The following is a 24937-nucleotide window of genomic DNA, read 5'->3' on the forward strand; positions in this document are numbered from 1 at the left end:
ATAAACCTAAATTTCCGCCCAATTGTTAACTGCGAGAGGGAGAGTACAGATTGATCAATATGTTCTAATAAAGAAAGAGTTCAATAAAGATTCATATGTAAACTAAAATTTCCATTAAGGACTGGAAGAGGGGATCCCCTCTTCCAGTCGTTAATGGATATTTTTAGTTTACAAGTGGGTGATTCTTTCCTTTTGGTGCCAGTAGGGTTTAGAGAGGGTAATATGAAGATACATATTTTAATAAAGAAAGAGCTAGCTGAAAATAAAAAGTTGGATGAAGGACCTTCAAAAAAAAGAGAAGAGGTGGATGAACAACCTTCAGAGTCGGATGAAGAGTCGAATGAAGAGTCGTCCGACTCTTCATTTGACTCTTCATCTGACACTTCGTCTGGCTCTGAAGGTCATTCATCCCTCCTCTTCCATTTTTTTTGAAGGTCTCCATCCCAACTCTTTATTCGATCAGCTCTTTCTTTATTAAAACATGATCTTCATATTACCCCCTCTGTAAATAATCAGATTACAGAGAGAGAGAGAATTGATCAAAACGGCGCTGGAAGGAGAAGGCCTTTTATATAACCAACTTGGTGCTCGAAAAGGCGCGCCCTTACCAAAACCCTAAAATAACATTTCTACACGGCTTTTTATTAAACGTCCGTGCAGCTCTCTCAAGCTTTCTACACTGTTATTTAAACAAACATCCGTGTACAAGTTGGACATTTCTTCACGGTTCTTTAATTAAATATCCGTGTACCTCTCTCAAGCTTTGTACACTGTTATTTAAACAGACATCCGTGTACAAGTTGGACATTTCTTCACGGTTCTTTAATTAAATATCCGTGTAGCTCTCATAAGGCTTTCTACACTGTTATTTAGACAATAAGCCGTGTACATTCCCTAATAAACGTCCGTGTAGCTCTCTCAAGGCTTTCTACACCGATTCTTTAATAAAAAACCGTGTAGAGATTTCACAGATATTCCAGGCACCCAAAAAATTACAATTTCTCCACGGTTTTTACGTAAAATTGTCAAATCCGTGTACAATGTGCAGTGTACAATGACCATTTTTGTAGTAGTGTGACTACTTATTTCAATACGTTTCCAACTAAGGTATAATATTATATTGATTCAAAACCATGATCTGTTTTTATCTCACTAACCACGATTAACTAAAAAAATATACAAGATAGGTACAATAACTGTTTTATTATGTTTGCATGCAGTGTTCTTTACCTTCTGGACAACGTTCTGATGAAAGCCTTAATGAAGTACGTAGGCTGTGGTCTAAGTTTTTCATGAAAAAATGCTAAACCAATTTGTACCAGTTATATGATTGCTGGTTTTTTTTTTTTTTTTTTTCCTTTTTATGGTTTTAGTTTAGCTTGATTGTAGTAGGGTATGCATTGTATGCTTGATGAACAGTATGATGAGCAAGCTGTACCTAATTTTGATTAATGAAAATCCTTGGCAGAGTCAGTTTCCAAAAATAAAATAAGAGACAATTAATATGTCTATCTAATTGTGTGTTATTTAATTTATAAAATTATATTTTTGTAGCATATGATATGAATGTTGTTATAGCTAGCAAATTTGAGGGCTAGCTATCCCAATATATACATAATTTTGATAAATTACAAATGAGAATTACCACCGGTTTTTTAATCAACACCGGTGGCAAACCATTTAAGAGCAATCTATCTCTAACACCGGTTGTTTAAAATTTATCGGTGTTAAAAATAGTTTTAACACCGGTTATTTTGATTATAATTAAACTGGTGTTAAAATTATTTATAACACCGGTTATTTTGGTTATAAACCGATGTTACAAATATATAGTTTTAACACCGGTTGTAAAACTTTAAATTTCCAGCAACCCTCCCATTAGCAGAGGTACAAGAACAGATGGTAAATGTCAAATTTAACAGCTGGTAATTAGAATTTCTGTAGTAGTGAGAGAAAAATACTCCACCCACCTCTCTGATATTTATTGCTATTAAAACCAGATAGGCAACATATGTACTATTTATGTTTTTAATTAAAATCACTGTAATAGAACAGCTATGGATCCAACAATAAACTAGCTCATATTTATTACTATCAAAACAAGATAAACCTATTGAGCATGAGAGAACGTGATCCATAATTCTATTAGTAAAATATTCTTGTTTGTTTGTTTGTTTGTTTGTTGAGCACCTAACTCATTCATATGATTTGTACTATAATATCATATGTTTTTATCAGAGTCTCCTTTGATTTCAAAAAAAAAATTTCAACATGTAAAAAAATTTGATGATAATTCTAGCATACATCTATATTTTATATGCAACATTTGATATGTTAAAAAATATTGTTCGAATTAAAAACTTAAAATTGCATGTGTGTTCTTTATATCTTAGATAGCTAAAAAACGTTTAACATTTAATTAATCAAATAATTAATTTAATGACTTTGTAATAAATGATCGGACAATTTTTGAATTAACTCAAATATAATACACGTTGTGTCTAAATAGTTAAGAACACATCTGTGAATAATACTTTGTAAAATATCAATAAATATGCAATTGAAATTGGATGTACGTAATCCAAATTAAGTCACCAACCAAAGAAAAATGAACGCTGCTGAACCAACTCTAAATGCGGCGAGAAATTACTTTGCAAAATGTGTTAGGCCCAATAAAGTCATCATAATTGGGCCCTCTGAAGCAGCTTAATTGGGCTGTACAGAAACATATAGCCTGGTAAAATTATACAAGCCCAAGTTAAGACGAGAATGGTAAGGGGCTGACATAAATCTAGGAAGAAAACTCGTGGCTTGTGGGTCATTGGAGATCAATTTTTTTTTTTAAAATGTAATTAACTCGTTTGATTCTAACTCGTTATAACATGAACAAGTTAAGGCTTGCCTCAGCTCAGCTCATGATGCTGACTCGGTTGTGTCATTATAGCGGATTCATTAAAAAAAATTATTTGTGCATCATGAATTTCTAATGGATTTTTCATTTTTCTTGTGTTGGAAGCATTTGGTATTATATAATATCTGGCTTGTTTGCTTAAGAAAATGCCTAAAGTACTCTCTCTTCTGAAAACCGCCAGAGCTCACAAAAAAAAAAAAGAAGCGACGGAGGACTTAAAACATAACACTGTTTCCATCTTTCTATTCCTAAAATCTAATTCCTTATCAAAATGGAGATCCAATCAGGACAATCATCCAATCACTTGAGCACTTCCTGAACACCGTTTCGTAGAAACATAACGTCAATTGAACAAGGTCACGGCAACCCACCGTCTTCGCATGGCAACAACAGCCAGGCAGGTCCAAATGGTTCTAATGTGAATTAAATGGGCCGGTTTACAATCCTAACCCACTCCTTGAATATTATGCCTCATATGTGAACACATTAGCGGGATTTAATTAGTATTTGAGAAAAATTCGGCAGTATTTTCCCTTAACTCCCCAAGTATGCGTAAAAACCACATACTCGTAGGAGCAATAAGGAGAAATGCTGTCGAATTTTTCTCAAACACTAATTAAATCCCGCTAATATGTGTTCACATCCTAAATGAGACACAATATTCAAAAAGCAGTCCCAAATGGGGGACTATCCAAAATTAATCCCTATTGGATTAATTTTGAACGGGCATAGACCTAAAAGCATCAATAGGTTGGTTATTGGACCACAATACACTAATTATTTACATTATCTAAACAAATCAAGCATGCATGCATTTAATAATTGACCTAAATAATTAAGCAATAATAAGTACCAGAAAATTAGGGAAAGAAAAGAGGAATACTAACCCTAGCAAAATAGAGAGGAGAAATGCAAATTAACTTCAAAGATCTCAGCTCCGGTCTCGATCCTTGTGTTAGATTTGTGTTCTAAAAGTTATTATTTGTTGATTATTTTTTATATATGTTATATTTATGAATTGAATGTGATTTACATTTTGTTCCATGAGTTTTATATTTATATTTAGAAGTGTTCAAGAAGATGCACTTGGTCTTGAACTGCAGGACTTTAAGTAAATAAATATACAACACTAAAATGTTCACAGGTCTTGCATATTAGCAGGAACACTAATATGACATATAAGACTGTCGTGTTGATTAAAAGTACGTTGTAGTTCTGCAAACGTTGATAAAAGATTATCATTTAATAACACGAATATATGAAATGCTTCATATATTGAACAGACCTCATAGATGAAACATTATATGGATTGTGTTAGTGTCATTAATGTTTTCATCGTGTCTCTGATTTCAAGATTGAGACATATATTGTTTTCACATGAGGAATGTACAACGTAATTATTATTAAAAGCTACTTGCAAGAAGTGGTGATAAAAATAATAGTTCTTTATATGTAACTCGTGCGGGAAAATGATATATGTCAATAGCATCATTGCCACTCATTAATAATGAGAAATAATATTTTGGGCCCCTTGGTAAAGTAGAATTATAAATGGATCCAATATAACTGAAGTGCAGTTATAACTTTATAATTTGCTTAATAGAGATCAAGAAATTATTATAATACAAAGATGACACAGTCCTACTTTGTATATTAATCAGAATATCATAAGGCAAGAAATGGACACAAGTAATGACAAATGTTACATTACTGTAAGGATCGTGTTTCGTAAAAGGATTACTAAACGTCTATGTTATTTGGGTAGCTGTAATGTATAGCTAGAATACCGCTTACAGTTTATGAAATTAAATATTTTATTTCATTGCCAACATAATATAGATCCTCAATATAGGTCACACCAACTGAACGGAAAACAAGAAATAAATATTATGTCACATGATGTGACTGACTAGCAGGGAAATAAATATATATTGCAATGTGCATATTATGAGAATAATATTCGTTGCACATATCATAATATGTGAATATTATGAAATATAAATTTATTTCAAGCCCAAACCCAAGCCCAAAACATATTTTAGCAAATTGAGAAGAGAATAAGCCCAAACAAATATTGATTATAACCATTAAATTCGGATTACAAAATGGACAGATTTTAAGGCAACTTTGAATGAGCATTTGAAGGGGCAAACATTAACCAATCTGGGCGTATGATCTATGAATTCTGTAGCCCTTCGAATCTAGAATCCAACGGTGAAAGTTTCAAGTCGTTTGGAATTCCCTTCAGAAAGTTATGATAGTTTTAGTAACGAAAGGTCAGAAGTTGATGTGCTGTTTCGAATTCTGTTCATGTTTTAATACGAATTTAAAGAGTCTAATTATATTTTTAATGGCTGTAAATAATAGAACAAAATATATACATCTGGTATGGCTTTTCTCTCTCTCAAGTGAGTTTAGAGTTTTTTCCTCCAAAATATTTTGCTAAAATATATATTGATTGATTATACAATCGATTAATAGACGGGTGAAAAGCTAGACGCGGAAGAGAGTTCGCTAGCACGAATTCGACACCGTTCTTGTTTCGGATTCAAGGTGAACCTCAGAGGAATCAAGCTACGTTAAAGATCATAGGTATGATATAAAATTCCCTCTTGTAGGAATATATGTATATGATTACGACATGGATAAATTAGCAATAATAGAACGATCTTAGATGTTATCGGATTAAATTTTTTTTATTTTATCCGATTCGCATCATGAAATCCTTCACCTTGTGCCCAGAAATCAGACTAACATTCAATACAGAGAGAGAGAGAGAGAGAGAGCATTAATTGATCAAAACGGCACTGGAAGAAGGCCTTTTTGTAACCCTAAACCTTTCTACACGGACATTTAGCTATAAATCAGTGTAGAAAGTCGAGAGAGCAACACGAACTTTTATATAAACAGCCGTGTAGAATTGTTTTTAAACACTTTTAATTAAAAGAAAAAACCTTTTTTTTATTCTACCTTTCTATACGGCTCTTTATTAAACGTCCGTGTAGCATTGTATTTTATTTTATTTTTTATGTTTTTCAGAAAACAAACAATTTTCAAAACAGAGGAAGACATTTAAAATCCAGAATTCCAAAACATATATAGCAATTTGAACAAAAAATTCATGTACACTAATTTATACAAAAATTACAAATTCTTATTGAGCATTAATTACAAAAGTTAAATTCATATAAACTAAAAATTTCTATTAAGGACTGGAAGAGGTGGATATATGAAGGACCCTCAGAATCGGATGGAGAGTCGGATGGAGTGTCGGACGATCTCGTCCGACTCTTCATCGACTCCCCATCCGGCTCTGGTCCTTCATCCAACTCTTCATTCGGCTATGAAATTATCCTCCAAAAATACTTTAGCTCACAAATCAGACCAATTAATTAGGGAAATGAAGCAATTCGCATGGGAATTCGAGATGTAGGTTATCAATTATATCGGACCGGTCATCTTATGAGCTCCAAAAACAGTAGCTCATCTTTATAGATTTGCGATGCGAAATAATTGATAAACCTAAATTTCCACCCAATTGTTAACTGTGAGAGGGAGAGTACAAATTGATCAATACATGTTCTAATAAAGAAAGAGTTGAATAAAGAGTTGGACGAAGGACCATAAAAAAAAAAGGGATCGAAGAGGTGGATGACGAAGGACCGTCAGAGCCAGATAAAGAGCCAAATGAAGAGACAAATGATCTCGTCCGACTCTTCATTCGAATCTTCATCCGGTTCTGACGGTCCTTCGTCATCCACCTCTTCATCCGGTTTGAAGGTCCTTCTCCAACTCTTCATCCGACTCTTCATCCGGCCGGCTCTGAAATTATCCAGTAGGGTTCTTTCCTTTTGGTGCCAGTAGGGTTTACAGAGGGTAATATGAAGATACAAGTTTTAATAAAGAAAGAGTTGAATAAAAAGTTAGATGAAGGACCTTCAAAAAAAAAGGGAAGAGGTGGATATATGAAGGACCTTCAGAACCGGATGTTGAATGAAGGGTCGGACGATCTCGTTCGACTCTTCATTCAACTCCTCATCCGGCTCTGACCTTTCATCCACATCTTCATCCGCCTCTTAAGGTCCTTCAATCACCTCTTCATCCGGCTCTCTGAAATGATCAAAACGGCGCGAAGGCCGGCCTTTTTATATAACAAAAACCCTAAAATAACATTTCTACACGACTCTTTATTAAATGTCTGTGTAGCTCTCTAAAAGTTTTCCACACTATCAATTACACAAAAAACCGTGTATAATTTGAACCTTTCTACACGGCTCTTTATGAAACGGTCGTGTAGCTCTCAAAAACTTTCTACACTTTTATTTAAACAAACATCTGTGTACAATGCCGACCTTTCTTCACGGTTCTTTAATTAGATATCCGTGTAGCTCTCTCAAGGCTTTCTACACTATTATTTAAATAATAAGCCGTGTACATTTCCTAATAAATGTCCGTGTAGCTCTCTCACGGCTTTCTACACTGATTCTTTAGTAAACATCCGTGTAGAGATCCCGCACATATTTCGGGCTTCCAAAAAATTAGAATTTCTCCACGGTTTTTAGGTAAAATTATCAAATCCGTGTACAATGTGCAGTGTACAATGACCATTTCTGTAGTAGTGTCCACACAACATATATAATTATAAACTATTTATATAACTCTGTTGTATAATTTATTATTGACTTTACTATGAATCTAAGCACATAAATGTCAATAGCTAATTGGTAACATGCTTATTTAATTTAGTATCTCACTTATTTGAACTAATTAGAACATAAAAAAAATTAGTAAATAATCGTTGACAAAAGTTGGTAAGAGTATATTACCATACTGGTCAATTTATCACAAAAATATTAAAAATCAAAACACTTGTGACTTTTATTTCGATGCAATATATATTTTTTATTGTTTTCTTTCAAAAAGCTCAATACTAATCACCCATAATTAACTTGTTTATTAATAATATGTGTTACTCGCCAGCTCCCGATTTTTTTATTTATATCCAAATTTTTTTTTTTTTAAAACATAACTAAATGTGAGTTGTATTTTCAAAAGTACCCACACCAGCAAAAAATTTTCTGGTTTCTTGATTAGAAACCGAATTTTTTTTTCCGGTTTTACGGCCTTAAACCTGAATTTTTTTTTCTGATTTCTAATCAAGAAAATGGAAATTTTTTTGCTGGTTTTAAACCGGAATTTTTTTTCCGGATTCTAATCAAGAAATAGGAAAAAAAATTTCCAGTTTTAAACCGGCAAAATTTTTTTCGGTCTCGCAGTGATTTCGATTATAAAACGGCCGCTAATCTCAATCTCTGGGGTTTTCTTAATTGGGATTATAAAACGCCTGTGGATTATAACACGGCTTTTGCAATTGTGGAGAAAGAAAGTGCTGACAATTGGCGTTTTTTATGAGATAGTTGAGGTTGGAAGTAATTGGAGATAATCGATTCTTTTGTGTCATATCGGATAGACATTTGGGGATTAAAGTCGTGTTCCAGGATCCGCATCTCGGATGGGATGAGTCTACCGATCAATGTGTGCATCGGTATTGTTCTCAACATGTTGTCGAAAATCTCTTCAAGCACGTGGGGCGTAAGAGAGAGGTTAGCGACAGGTTCATAGCTGGAGTGAACAAATGCAAACCTATGAGGTTGCAGGAGATGATACAAGACTTTGAAATTGATTGTCCAAAGGCTATCGACTACCTTAACAAGGTACGTAAGAGGAACCCTAATGACACTAGCACAGAAATGGAGATTGCACACGGACATAAACAGGGGAGCTACACGGAATTCCTGCCTTGTGGAGTGTGAGAGTGTATAAATCCCTGAATAAATGACACATGGATATTTAACCGTGTGCGATTATTGAGAGCTACACGGATTATTACATAAACAGCCGTGTCCGATTCAAATTTTTACACGGATGTTTAGCTTAATATCCGTGTACAATTAGTATTTCTACACGGATTATTAAATAAACAACCATGTACAATTCCTTGCCAGTGGCGCTCTCCATAACCGAGCTACATGGATTATTACATAAACAGCCGTGTACGATTACTCTGTCTACACGGACATTTAGATTAATATCCTTGTACAATAAGTATTTCTACACGGATTATTACATAAACAACCATGTACAATTCCTTGACAGTGGTGCTCTCAATAACCGAGTTACACGGATTATTACATAAACAGCCGTGTACGATTACTCTGTCTACACGGACGTTTAGATTAATATCCGTGTACAATTAGTATTTCTACACAGATTATTACATAAACAACCGTGAACAATTCCTGGAGAACTATATCACGGAGTTTTACATAAACAGCTGTTTACGATCAATCTTTCTACACGTACATCTATCTAAATATCCGTGTAGAATAACTATTTCTACACGGATTATTACATAAACAGCCGTGTAGCTCTTTTATATTTTTATTTGCTCTTTAAATACCTTTCTACACTGACTTTGGTTAAATATCCGTGTAGAATGGTCTTATTTTTTTTTTTTGCTAGCCTCCAATTTGATAGCCATTTAAAATCAGATCAATTCAAAAACAGAGAATTTCTAAATTCAGAATACAACCCCTAAACAAAATTAATGTACACTAAATTATATCAACAATTATACAAAATTCATGTACACTAAATTATACAAAATTATACAAATTCATATTCTGGTTTACAAAATTATTGTTGAAACCACCTTGCCTACATACATCTAAAATAATCTATCTGCTCCTTGGAGTAACTCCCTGGCTTTGATGTATACTACAAAAATTTAAAATATGTAAGTTACAAAAATACAATATCGCAACTACATCTCAGTTTTTCTTTATAAAAATAAATATGAATTACACACTGGCAATTGTGGCCATTTGAGTTGTATTCCTTCAACAAAGTAATACATATAAATCATCGTGTAATAACCGCATTCCAACCGGTCTCCTGTTGCGGGCACTGAAATTTACATATAAAAATATCAATTGCTATTAATAAAATGCATGTATCTTCATATTACCCTCTGTAAACCCTCTTCACACTTCTAACTCATATCAGCAGATGTACATGCAAGGAAGACTACTTAGGTTAATGTAACTAAACAAAAGTCTGATTAATTAATCAGACTTTTATTTAGTTAAATTAACCTAAGTAGTCTTGGAGAAATACGAATTAACTTCCAAGAAATTAGACCAATTAATTGAAGAAATGAAGTAATTCACATGGGAATTTGAAATGTAGGTTATCAATTATATCGCACCTCTCATCTTCATATATGAGCTCCAAAAATAGTAGCTCATCTTGATAGATTTGTGATCCGAAATAATTGATAACCTAAATCTCCACCCAATTGTTAACTGTGAGAGGGAGAGTATTAATTAATCAAAACGGCGCTGGAAGAAGAAGGCATTTTATATAAACCAAAACCCTAAAATGACCTTTCTACATAACTCTTTATTAAACGTCCGTGTAGCTCTCTCAAGGCTTTCCACACTGTTTTTTAAACATAAAATCGTGTACAATGTCTACCTTTTTACATGGCTCTTTATTAAACGTCCGTGTAGCTCTCACAAGCTTTCTACACTGTTATTTAAACAAACACCCGTGTACAATTCCTATCTTTCTTCACGGTTCTTTAATTAAATATCCGTGTAGCTCTCTGATGTTTTTATACAATGTTATTTAAACAATAAGCCGTGTACATTGCCTAATAAACATCTGTGTAGCTCTCTCATGGCTTTCTACACTGATTCTTTAATAAATATCCATGTAGAGATCTCACAGATATGTCAGGCTTCCAAAAAATTACAATTTCTACACGGTTTTTATATAAAATTGTCAAATCCATGTACAATGACCATTTTCTGTAGTAGTGTGATGAAGACGAGCTTCCATGTCCAGAGAAGTTGTACCAAGCATTGGACGGAGGTCACTGTTGGGTTCTTAAATTAACTAATTAGTTAATTCTAAACCATTTAGAATTAACTAATTAATTATATTATAAATTTAAATTTAAATTTAAAAAATAAAAATACCTGAATTTAAATTGAAATAAAAATATCTGATGCTTGAATCCTTTTCAAATGATTTACATCTCCTTATATAAGGAATGATTCAAGCATCAGAAAGCTTCTAACTAATTCTAGCTAAGCTGTTATAACTAACAATGAACTAATAATCTGTTACATGAGTTCTACTAACTCTGTTCAACTGACTAAACTGTCAAGACTAACTAACTCAATGGTCAACGGGTCTGCAACTGCTAATATATACACATGTTGTAGTCTCATTGCCGGCAAATTTGAGGGATGTGCTAACTTGGAGTAATTAAAAACCAATTATAAATGTCATACAAATAAATATACTTCTGGCTATCCATAATTAAGTACCTAATTACTAACAATTCCATTATATATATATACTAGATCTACCTACACATTATGCCAGAAGGCACGTAATAGTTAATTTATCACCTTAACCATATTATTTATCATAAAAGGAAAAAATCGGCTGTTTCAGACTGGAATTGGCCGATCCGAACCGGAATTTGACTGTCATGATACGATTCCAGGCTGAGTTAAATGGTAGGTGATTTTTTCGTCCAATTTCGCCGAAACGGTTTGATTCCAGTCAAATTTCGAACGAAACGGTCCGGGCAGAAACCTGTGCACTTGGTCGCCACACATATACTACTCTCCAAAAGTCCGAGTATCCCACTAATTCATCCAATTTCGATTTTACGTTCAAAAGACTGATCCCGTTTCTGAATCCAATTCTGATATTTCTTTCTAAGCTATTATAAATAATAAATAACCAAAAATTGCAAATCAGAAATAGCACATATTATATAAATGATTGAGTCATTTTCTATGCTTACATAAATAAAATAAATATAGCTAAGACCCTAAATGATGCTCGTGCATTTCATCTTAGATCGGATATGATTGGTTCAGATTTTAATCGAACGGTCCGGATTTAAACATAATATTCTGTTACCTCAGAAGATATGAATTTTGGCTAAGTTAGCTAGTGGTGACAAAATCATGATTTTGCCCGAAAAGTTACTTTAGTAGTGCACGTACTACTTCTGATTGTGTTATAATCGAGATTCAAAAAGCTGCATGAAACCCATAGCAGTTGAAACGCTGGACCATATATTGAAGTAATCTTTCTAATTAATTTTGAATCTACATCGTTGAATTTGTAATAAATTTGATGAACATCGTAGACAGACAAAATGTACGATATCTTGTGTCAATTTTGTTATGCACAGAGATCCCACGAATTAAAAAGTGAAATAAGTTAGGTTTCCCGAGAACCTTGTTTATTTTCTCTACATGGGGTCAATTGACCCCATAATTTTTTTGAAATATAAATAGTTTTGTATTGTGTTATTTCAAAATTAACCTCCAGCCTTTAAACCAAAATTAATTATTATTACTATGTTTTCAAAAATAATAATTTAAATTTGCAGATTATCACTCAACTAATGTTCCTTAGTTCATTAACCTGCTTTGTGACTCAACTCTAAAATTTATGAGATTGGCTCCGTTGAAACTCATCTAGTACCATACGGGTGATGCATTTACATGTATTCTACTGGTAAGATAGATGAGTTTCACTGGTTCAGATTCATCATTTGAAGCTAATTCAATATTTTTTTAAGTTGAGTTCATGAAAGAGCTTGGTGAACTTAAGAACACCCTAGTTATACTCTTAGGTTATTATTATTTTTTTACTTTCGCCTCTTTTTTTTTTAGCCCTTAAATTTATATCAATACAAATATTATTGCAATTATTTTTATGTATAAATTAGAGTTAAAATTCTTCAATCATTTTCAGTGTGGATATTATATTTTGAATTTTCACACGAAATATACTATTTTAGTCACTGAACTAAACGTGGTTCTTCAAATGAGAGTACCTGAACTTTAAACAAATCCAATCTGAACCGACCTGAATATACATATTTAACGCGTGTATTGCATATTTATATTTTCTTTATTTTTTATTTGAAAATGTCATATTCACATTTTTTAATAGAAATATATATAGATAAATGTTCTTGTACCCCGAGCCATCATATCCGAGCGCTTCTCCAAGTAGTTTAACAGAAAAACCTTTCAATATTGTCTAACTTCCATTTTTAGCGCTAATATCCAAACATTTAAAGCTATGTTTATAACATTTTAAAATGTTACTCGCAAGCATATAAATCTCTTTCTGAAAGCATTTTTAGATAGTTTTAACTATCAATTACTTTTGTCTTCAATTCAAAAAATGAAAGATTCTTTTCACGCACTTTTTTTTATTTTTTCTCTGATCATTATAATTTATTTTTCTGACGATCCGTAATGAATTTTACGAATCTAAAAATACGAATGTTTTCTATTCGATTTTATCTTTCAAATAAGATTCATGAAGAAATACTTTTGAGTAATTTTAAAGTCATTTGTTTTTTTTAAAGTAAAACTCATGAGCACTTTCAATTTTCATGTTTTTAAATCTCAGTCTACAAACATTAAAATTTTGAAGGCTTTGTACATGAGGTTTATATGCTTTGTAAATGCAGTACTATTGTTGAGGTTTATATACTTTGAAGTGTTATTATTGAGGTTTAAATTATTTGTACATGAGGTTTATATATTTTATTCTAGATATTTAAAGTGTTATTAATGAGGTTTATATGCTTGTACATGAGGTTTATATGCTTGTAAACAGATGTTTGTATTATTTTGAAGCAAAATAAAAAAAAAACTGAAAGTCACAGATATTAAAAGTGGTAAAAAGAATTACGACACAAATATAACTCGAAAGTTATTCTTAATGGATTTCATTTGAAAGAGAAAATCGGATAAAAAACGTTCATATTTTTAGATTCACAAAATTTATCACGGATCGTCGAGAAAATAATTGAGAATGATCTGCGAAAAAATTAAAAATAAAAGTGGGTGAAATGAATCTTTCCGTTTTTGAATTGAAAATAAAAGTAATTAGGAGTTAAAACTATACAGATTTAGAATTTTAATACTTGCAGATACATGTTTAAATGCTTGGGAATAGCATTGTAAAATATTATAAACAGAGCTTTAAATGTTTAGATATTAGCGCTGGAAATGAAAGTTAGATAACATTGAGAGTTTTTTTTGTTAAACTACTTGGGGGACGTGCTTGGCCGCTCGGGGATTTTGTTTGAGGTACAATTATCAAGCTCCATATATATAATGGAGTAATGTAATGGTCCAGCCTCAAATCTTAATATGTTAACATGGATATGTTTCTATATTACGCTTGATTTGGATACAAGTAGCAATACAACATGTACCTATCTACCTACTATGGTGGTAGTCATTACTATGAGATTTAGACAGGCTTCTAAATAGCTAGCTATAGCGGCGCTATAGCTACGCTATAGCTTTTTCGGACCATAAACGCTAAGCTATGAGATAAAATTGCGCTAACTCAGCTACGACCGCTATAGTTATAATAGTTGACCGCTATTACCGCTATATGAGACCCGCTATAGCTACCGCTATGCTACATGATTTTTTTTTTGCAATTTATATGAACTTCTGTACTTCTATTCTTATTTCTAATGCTACATGGTCTTCTACGATAAGTATACTAAACCAAATTATATGCTTCTATTTTTATTTGTGATTTATTCTATCATTCTATATCGAGAAATATTCAAATACTAATTATTCATTTTGATTACTCTTTTAATAGTATTCATTTGTAAAATTATTATCGTTCGTTTCAATTGAAAGCTTATTTTGATTATTATTATAATTATAAAATGTTTAAATATGTATAGTGACTTCATTTACCTTATAAAATTAATTGCTCTTTGTTTATTATAATATGTAATACTATGAAGTATAAACTATTAAATAATGTTACTTTTTAGATTTTTTTTCATTCTTATTTGCGTAATTGATAAAAAGTATAGACTTAGATTAGTTGTCATTTAGTTGTTACATCAATTCTCTAATATTGATTATGTTGATAATTAGTAGAAATATAGAATATAAAGTTTGAAAAGGAAAAATCGCTATTTGTGATAGCTTCCGCTATAGCTACGCTATTCGCAATAACTTTTTTTTTTGGTCTCCCCGCTATGCCGCTATAATCGCTATTTAGAACCTTGGATTTAGATGTGGCTGCATGGATCACATATGTGAATGTGGCCAGCTGTTACTCTCAAAATGTCATACAATCCATCCTATGCAGTTGAATATGCAACCGCATATGCGATTCATGCTGCTATCTATGTGGATTTCCATGTGAATATTTACTAGTTTCTCCTAAATTTAAAAAAAGGTCCAGAACAAATTAGGCTTGAACACATAACCTATGAGAGTTAATTTGGTAAATAACATAAACCACTAAACTAGAACAATGTTAAGTTATAAATTAGTTTTATTTTACATTTAACCACTCATTGTAAAACCGTACAAAAACTTATGTATTAAAATCCATATATGCAGTATGCAATGACCTTCCTCATACATAAACAAAATTGCCTTTGAAAACACTGGTTGTGTATCTTGTGCTTCTCAATCAGGTTGAGACAACTTATTACCATTTTTTCTTGCTCTGTCCCTTCTCAATTATAGTTGTGTATTGATTTGATTCTATCATTAAATCTTGATGCGACATTATGTGGTTTATAGAATGTGATTCACAAAATAGAGATTCGGATCCAATCAGGTTGAGACCAGTGTTATCAGAACCGGACCGGACCGGTTGGTTGGACCAGAAAAAACCGGAACCAGTCAATTGGACGGTTCGGCTCGTATGAAATATCACCTCTGCAATTGAACCGGAAAAACAGACTTAATTAACCGGGTTTTTTCGAAAACCGCAAAATAGTCATAGAAAAAACCCAATTATAAACCCGGTTATAAACATGGTATATATACCTTTTTGCGCTTAACGAGAAAAAGTAAGAGAGAGAAGGTAACAGGTCCTAGTGTACTATATGGATGTAAATGAGTAAATTCCAGTCACATGTCAACATCAATTATACTCTTTTTATCTCATACATTTTTTGTAAAGGACCCTTGTTTTTAGATATTATAAAAGAGTGAAATCAGTGAATCAAGTATATAATATACATAATACATCACAATTATTCATATAACATCTTGAAACAATAATTGTTATTATTTTATTATTTACATATGTATGAAATTTGGTACTGTAAAATTCTAAATTCATCATACGAAAATTTAAAATAATGGGATGCCATATTTTCTCTCCAAAAAATATTATTTTGTCATTTCTTGATCAAATAAGTACTTTTAATATATTTTTAGAAGATAAAATTTGAACTAATCAATAAATTTATAGTTATTATTTCATATGTATGTGTGATTTTTACTATATAAAACATATTTATTTTGATAATATATCTCATAAATATATAAATTTTAAAAAATCAACGGTCCATCCGATTGACCCATTGGTCCAAACTATGAACAGTGAACCATTAACCTGAAACTTTTTCTGTCAACGTCCGGTCCAGTTTTGATAACATTGATATAATGTGACCATATATTTCGGATTCAATTTCATCACTGCATTGTGATGACAGAAAAACATACTGTATAAATTCGATGCTTTGGATAGAATGAAAAATTTAATTTATGATAATAAGTCATATATATATATATATATATATATATTAAAAAACCAGTAATTGAACCGGTTGAACCACCGGTCTGACCATTGAAACGTTAAACCGAAGTTTTAACGGTTCGATGTCCGGTCTGGTTCTAATAACATTGGTTGAGACAATGGATTACCTTTTTTCTAGCTCTCTCACTTCTCAAATATTTGTGTATTAATTAATCTACTTTACAATTGATTCACAAACGTATAAATTCACCATATAGTATAGATCGGGTGTCAACCCACGTAAATTGTGTACGGGTGACAGAGGCACTGTGGCAATACATGTTCCTTCATCTCTCATTCGCACGCCCCTGCCACTTCTTTTCGCTCAAGTCGCTTAATTATAAACCCAAGTACTCTAATTTCATAAGCAGTTTTTCCTAACCAAATGGAGAATGGTACTATCTCAAGCAGAGAAAGATGTGATTTAATAAGCAGTTTGCCTGACACGATACTTCACTAAATCTTGGGGGTACTATCGAAGGAGTGAGAGTATTTCTGGATCTCTTTACCCTTCCTTAACTTTACTTATGATGAGGATTTAAATGATTTATCAAGTAGTAGAGACTCAGTAAACGATGATTTATATGGTTGAAACGAGGAACTGCTGCTTCTACTCAGAAATTCAACTCTTGTAACCAATTAAGGTTAATGAAAATGAGGGCTAGATCTCATTCAATTTTTTAAAAAAAGTATTAAATTTTTTTTGTACATGTTGAGAAAATAATATAAATAGCATATAACAATTTTATTATAATATTTGAATTTTAAAATTTAAAGTTGTTAATATTTTCATATGTCAGTCAGTGTCATATGTAAAAAATACTTGTAAGTATAGGTATAAATACTTGCACGATGAGGTATAAATAGGTATAAATATATGTGTGACGAAGAGTATAAAATTATGTCATCATGAATCTCATTTGAAAGAGAAAACTGCGTAGAAGATATTCGTGGTATTAGATTCACAAAATTACTCATAGATTAGTTATTTTATTTTACCATCCGTATTTAAATTATATATATATATAGAGAGAGAGAGAGAGAGATAGGCTATGGTACATTGCAGTGCATAGGTATTTTTGTGCATTGGATCATAAATCACCGATTCAAAGTCCAAATGACCAATCCAAACCGTTCATCTTGTTCTCCATATTAATATGTGCTTGGAGACCAAATTTTACATTTTTTGGAATTTTTTTACTATGTATTAACCACTTTGAAAATCGTTGATCCAACGGTAACAGTAAAATCAAAAGGCACCTTTGGATCAGCGATTTTCAATAAATCTAAACAAATAGTAAAAAAATTCCAAAAAATGTAAAATTTGGTCTCCAAGCACATATTAATGTGGAGAACAAGATAAACGGTTTGGATCGGTCATTTGGACTTTGAATCTGGTGATTTATCGTCCAATGCACAAAAATACCTATGCATTGCAATGTACCATATCCCATCTGAGAGGATATCGGACAAGTTGGGAGAGAGAGAGATTGGACTGGATGCCTCCAGCCAGTCGCTGGGTAACCTAGCGCGTGCTCGGTGATTCAACTCCGATACGACCAAATACCATATCCCATCTGAGAAGAAAACCTAGCGCATGCTCGGTGATTCCTCTCCGATCCGACCCTGTTACGTCTCTCCTCCGCCGACCATTTCGCGCACATCTCTCCTCTCCCCTACCGGCCCCCGTATCCTTTAGATCGTGCTTAGTGGTCCTCTCAGTCCCCTTCGCCGGTCGGACTTCTCTCACACCCTCTCTTGGTCACACACAATCCTCAACCTTGCCCTTTCCCCTCTCGAGCTGGAACTGCTGAACCTTCTATTTTTGCATCTATTTTTGCATCCTTCTCATTGGTAAACCCTAGTTTAATTATATTAAATGTTTTGTGTGAAAACCCTAGTTTCTTTTTTTCCTCTGATTTATGGCCAAATCGAACAAATTGGTAAAGCCTAGTTAATGTGCACTTGAAAGATTCACATATGAATGCCATTTTGGTCTCATGTCTATTGTTCAAACAATACCTTATTCACAGAATCTTGTTAGCAAGATATATTGACTGATACAGGTTAACCTATGGATGGAGATGAAAATAGACAACATCTCACTCCGAAGAATGAATATGAAGAAGACGACATTCATTTATGAATTAATTGTTGTAATCATTGACCTGCTATTGCTAATTGAAGTAATACAACATTAGGACTAGTGTTATTATTTTCTGTTTTGTTCAAATTAGTTAACTTCGTGTTCAAGATGTTTACTTTATAAATATTTGAAAGTAGATATTGATGAGTAATGTAATGTTATTATTTTGTTCAAATTTGTATCTGTTTTTCATCAATTACTAGTAATATGTTGTTGTTTATTTTGTACAATTTTCATGTATTTGTTAATTATTGGTGCACTGCCCTTTGTTTATGACTTTGTTTTTTTGCATGAATATGTTTGCTTGATGTAATTTGTATCTGCTTAATTTACCCAATTCATGTTATTCTATTCAAAGATGTAAACATTTCATATTGCTAATGTAACAGAACAAATTCAAATATGTAATATGATCCTTGGGTACGAATTTTTGGTATCTTTTTGTTTGGTTTTGCTTAACTGACAATCATAAAATAATGGCAAGATGCAATGATGCACAAGTGAAATTGCACTGCCCTTTGCACTAGTGAAATTTCTTGTTTACAATACACTGCACATACCAGAATTGAGCGCAAGAAATGAACAAAATAAAGTTGCTTGTTAATTAAGCAACCACCAACCGAATAAACTTGCTTGTTAAAACATAACAACAGTAACCAATTCATACCATAGTTTACACAGCATACAAACAACAATAAAACATAGCAATAGCAAATAATGAGACATTAAAACTCTCTTTCAGTACGTAACAAGAGCAAATTTCAGTACATACCGAACAATACATTGTAATATTGTATACAACTTAAAAATCAATGATAAATTTTCAACAGGCCAACCAAAATTTATCCTATTACAACTATCTCTTGAAGCAATTTGAATTTGCTTCTTATTGCCGCATCTGATATGATATCAGGAGCAAATCTAGATCAGAGATTATCAAAGATAACTTGCAAATCTACATCACTTGCAAAGAAAGCTCGCCACATCTGAATTCGCTTCTTATCGCCGCGTCTGATCTGATAGCAGGACCAAATCTAGATCAGAGATTATCAAAGATGGTAATTATTCATCCATATAATGATTAATACATAATAATTTCTATAAATATTACATCACAAAAATGATATTTCTTTTCTCACAATTATCAAAATGCACGTAAATAGCAAGATCCAACTCCAGTATAGGAATATGAAACTAAAAAAAAAATTCAACCCCTAATTGTTCCAAATCATGACTACATCCAAACAATGCGACCGAAATCTGGGAACCTAAGCTCACAAGCCTTACCTGAATTTTTTGAAGGTTAACGGGAGTACCGTTAACAGATATATTGAGACAAAGACTTACCTGAGTTGCTAGTATCTTAATTTCTTGGTTAAGTGTTATGCTCAGCAGTTTAGGTCTTCATAGTTCCTCCTGGTACATAGAAAGAAAATTTTCATCACAGTTTTGCATCTCTTAAATTGTCTTATTCATAGTTTGTGTCGGTTTTATCTTGATAAGAGGATAGTTGCATTTTTTTTTACTTCAATCATGAAAGCAGGTACATGTGCGTATTAGAGATGGGTATGATACCATTGCAGAAAACTAATTACACAACAACAAATTTTATTGCAGAAAATTAACTACACAGCAACAAATTTATTGCAGAAAATTAACTATACAACAACAAATTTTAAGGACATAACAACATAATCATGCTTGGAATCATGTTTTGAAATCATCTCTCTCTAGTTTTACATCTGGTAAATACAATTAGTTTTACAGCAATTATATTTGAAAACATACAGATCAAAGAAAATAAAAATACTTAAAACAAAGGACCTGGGAGTCAGGAGATCATGGGGCGACAGAGCCAGGAGATCATGGGGAAGAGTGTTCGACAGGTCACAGGTGGAGGGCAGGGCGCGCGAGGAAGAGCGTTCGACAGAGTCAGGAGATCATGGGGCCAGCAAAGGACCTGGGAGGAGAATCTCGGAGGGTCGCGAGATGATCGGCGGAGGAGGGTCGGCACAGGGGAGTCGCTGGAGGGGAGTGGTCGGACTTAGGTTTTCTTTTTGAGAGGGATCGGGAATTTAGATTTGGGGAGAGAGAATTAACTGGAGAATCCAGTTCCGAATTTTTATGATTTGATCTCATCAGTAATCAGCACAACTTTTGAAACGAATCAAATGGCCCATAATGCAATGCATAGAAGGCTTAATACATTGCAATGTAGGATAGCCCATCTCTCTATATATATATATATATTTATTTATTTAACGTTTATAAATATAAAACAAAAAATAAATGAATTAGATTCTTCTAAAATAGATAATTTGTCCTTAAAATGAAGGAAAGTTTTTGAACGTTAACTAATTAGTATACCAGAAATTACAAATTACTGAGGCTATATATGTCAGGAGCAAAGCCAAAATTTTAAGCTATGAGGACAAATATGAATAAAAGTTAATCATATAAAATTTTATATTTCATATGAGATCAATTTTATAATACCAATAACATTTTACACTAAAATATATAGAAAATAATACATAAGCACACAAAATTTCAAAATGAATGAGTTCAATTGACCCCGTATGTTAAATGTGCACCCCTCTTTTGGGCCTTACCATACTAAAACAACCAAATGCATTATACTAAAATACATTATCCGATTTAACAACTCAATATTTAAACTACAACATACAAAGATAACTAGATTTTATCATTAATTATTATTCTTAAGCATCACTCTTCCTAATCCATCTAACGAATTCCTCATCATTATCCTCTACACAGGAAATGGCTTGGCATCAACATCCGTGCAATTGTATCCTGCAATGAAGCATGCCAAATAAACAAAAGATTAGCATGACGTACATTTGGTCACACTAGCTTATATATTGCTACCTCTGTGCTTGATGAATCCAATGCAACACTGAGATCGCACCTTTGTCTGAATATGTAGAATTTTAGTCCCTTTGGCTCTTCTGTCGCTTCACCCATGACGGCGACAACACGGGATCCATCTTGAACTCGGCCTCTTTCTCCCCGTCACCATCCTCCTCATCTTCGTTTTCTCCCTCCCCTTCTTTCTCTGTGACTTTGACACTCCACACCTTCACCATATGGTCCAAACTTGCGCTATAAACCAACAACCCGACGCCTCCAACATTATCCTCCACGCTAGCTGTAATGCTCCTTACCGGACCGCGATGCCCCTCCATCACTGCTAAACATGTGTGAAAAGCACTGCCTATCTCTCTTTTCCAAACCCTAATTGTGGCATCCTCTGAGCCGCTTAGCACGACTCTATCTGTAGCTGCTGCTAAGCACAATACAGAAAAACGGTGCCCTTGGAGGACACCAACATGGTTGTATCGGCCCGAAACAGCCTCCTTTTCCCATATGTTGACATAGCCATCTGAGCTGCCATGGTACAGGAAGCAGGAATAAATGCTCGACCGGCACAATGCAAGACAGGTCACAGGTGAAGGTTGATATCTTAGAGATATTATCAAGGTGTGGAGGCCATCACCATACACCCGTCGCCATATCTTCACGCATCCGTCTGATGATGCCGTGAAGAGGCAACCATCGTCTTGGTCTACCAGCATGGCATTAATCTGCATTAATTGTTAATTAATGTAAACATATCAATGATATTATGGTGTCATAAATTGTGGCATTGTATCTGCTAACAATTTCTATATTCAAACATTTTTGAACTAGGTTTTCATTGATATATGGAAACACTGGTTATGAACTAGGTTTACATTAATATGCATTGATTGGTTTACATTGATCTTCCGTCTATCATATATTGAAATTGTTCAAATTTTTAACTGTTCAATAAATGCGAAAAATGTTTGTTAACAATGAAAGTGGAACAATAAATTCTAGCAGCCCCACTGTCCTTTACCAGAAGTCTTTCTATATGTTAATAATACCTACGGACATTGTTTATATGTCAGAAGCATATTTCTCTGTTTCCATTGTCATTTTCCAAGGAGAAGAGTGCATGTTGTCTCTTTATTCTCTCACACACATTGTATTAACAGTCACGTTGCTTTTAAAATTACTCCAGAAAATGCTATTGTGGTGGTGGTGGGGGAGGGGGGTACAGAATCTCAGAATCTATGATCGCTATATTACCTATACTGAGATGCCTATACTAGCTAATTAAGATGCACTTTAAGTAGTAATATTAGATACATATGTAAAATATAATTAAGAATTGAAGTCAAAATTTAGTAATCAAGTGTGACAGCATTGACCTGTCCCTCATGGGCAACAAATGAGTCAGTCGACCGCTGCTCTGATAGTTTCCATGCCTTAACCGTACTGTCTCTTGACCCAGTGTACAACAAAGCCTCAGCATTATACAATGCCATACACAATATGAAATCTTTATGGTGCTGTGCTTTCTTGGTGCTTTTCCCAAAAAGAGCCGGCAAGAACGAAGCGAAGGGGCTTTTTGGTGGTAATGTTGCTATCTTCCTGGATTTTACCCTGGCCAAGTCAGGGTCAGGTTCGAGGTCCGGGTCGGTGGTCACGGACCAGATCCGAACCCGGCGTTCTATATGGGCCGTGACCACAATTCCACCATGGCCCAACAGTGCGGTAACTTTGTCTCTGCGGCTACCAATATGAATGTAACCCCTGTCAATACAGTCACGCAAGCTCCAAGCACGTACCCTGCCACCATCACTGGCCGTGAAAACTATCCCATTTGAAATGCATATGGAATGAACATTACCACCAAGCCGGTGCAGGGTTGTGAGGCAGTGGTAGTATATGGAGGGTTTAGATGAGTGACATGGCGAGTGTTTGACTTTGTTGAAAGACAAATTTTCAGTGGCAGGGTGGAGAGGCGAGACAATCCATGGAGAGGTGCACCCGGGTGTGGATCGAAGGGAGGTCGCCAATGAATGATCTGACGGACTCATTTGAGCCGGCTTCAGCATTGATGCTCCCGCAAGACTCGAGGGGAAATTATATATAGGAACTTCGTTTTCCTGTAGGAATGTGTGGAAGTTCTTGCGGTGTGGATGATCCATTTGAGGTAAGGCTTGGTGCAGTGCAACATATATTGAGAGCAAGATGTTCTTGGATTCATTTGGAATTGTTTGGGCCTTAAGGTAGACCCCATATAAAAATGTTGTTAAACTGAAACAATACTGCCTATTCTATCTGTTTTATATTAGTAATTAATAAGTTAATTAAATCTCATTATTTACGCAATGATGTCAATGGAATCCTTTTTTCCATATAACCTGCCTGTATTGTATTCGAATAGGCGGGTAAGCACTCACTAGTGGAAAAACGGGAATTAGGATCGGCCTATCTGGATCGGTTATATGAGACACCCGATCCTAATAAGTATCTGGATCGGTTTTTTTTTAAAAACTGATCCTAAAAACTATTCAGATCGATTTTTACTAACAACCGATCCTAATTTATGACTATTAGGATCGGTTTTTTGTGGGAACTGATCCTGATACTATCAGAATCGGTTTTTAAAGAAAACTGATCCTAATAGTTCAATCATTTGGATCGGTTGTTACTAAAAACTGATCCTGATAGTATCAGGATCAGTTTTAACCAAAAATAGATCCTAATAGTTTGAACTATTAGGATCGGTTTTTGGTTAGAACCGATCCTAATAGTGTCAGGATCTGTTGTGTATTAAAACCAATCCTGATAATATCAGGATCAGTTTTTATAAACAACTGATTCTAATACATAATTTACTTTTTAAGAAGGTTTTAGTATATCTAATAATTTAAAATAAATCATAAAAAGGAATCTCGATCGGTTCTATAAATAAAAACCGATCCAGATAACTATCTGGATCGGTTCTATCCAGATAGTTATCTGGATCGGTTATTACAGAAAAACCGATCCAGATTCCATTTTCCTTTCAATTCTGTGTGAAAAAAATTTAAAAGCAAATAACATATAAAAATTTATTATGTAAAGTTGTTTTAATATGTTTTTTTATACATAAAGAAGGTTTTAGTATACACATATATACACACATACACATACACATTTTTTTTTACATACACATACTCATACACATACATAAAGAAGGTTTTAGCTCATTAGGTCACTGTTTTTTTTTACACACATATATACACATACACATACACATTGTTATACAATTCTTTTTGTACAGTTATTTATTTAATTTTTTTTGTATCTTT

At 33.4% G+C, this 24937-nt stretch overlaps 2 protein-coding genes across 2 annotated transcripts; both read right to left on the reverse strand.

The window, feature by feature from the left end:
• Positions 1–21700: 21700 nt before the first annotated feature.
• On the reverse strand, positions 21701–22360 carry LOC144544031 (uncharacterized). Its single transcript, XM_078292449.1, has one exon. It carries the CDS (start codon positions 22358–22360, stop codon positions 21701–21703), a length of 660 nt encoding a protein of 219 aa, XP_078148575.1.
• Positions 22361–22978: 618 nt separating this feature from the next.
• LOC144544032 (protein JINGUBANG-like) lies at positions 22979–23788 on the reverse strand. The gene has a single exon (XM_078292450.1). It carries the CDS (start codon positions 23786–23788, stop codon positions 22979–22981), a length of 810 nt encoding a protein of 269 aa, XP_078148576.1.
• Between the last annotated feature and the right edge of the window lie 1149 nt (positions 23789–24937).

Source organism: Carex rostrata, chromosome 26, assembly GCF_964058835.1.
Source record: "Carex rostrata chromosome 26, lpCarRost1.2, whole genome shotgun sequence".
In the NCBI taxonomy this organism is placed as follows: domain Eukaryota; kingdom Viridiplantae; phylum Streptophyta; class Magnoliopsida; order Poales; family Cyperaceae; genus Carex; species Carex rostrata.

What these genes read in the sequence shown, in the direction of transcription:
- LOC144544031 (XM_078292449.1), bottom strand. Translation starts at nt 22,360, where the DNA reads ATGCAGATTAATGCCATGCTGGTAGACCAAGACGATGGTTGCCTCTTC.
- LOC144544032 (XM_078292450.1), bottom strand. Translation starts at nt 23,788, where the DNA reads ATGGATCATCCACACCGCAAGAACTTCCACACATTCCTACAGGAAAAC.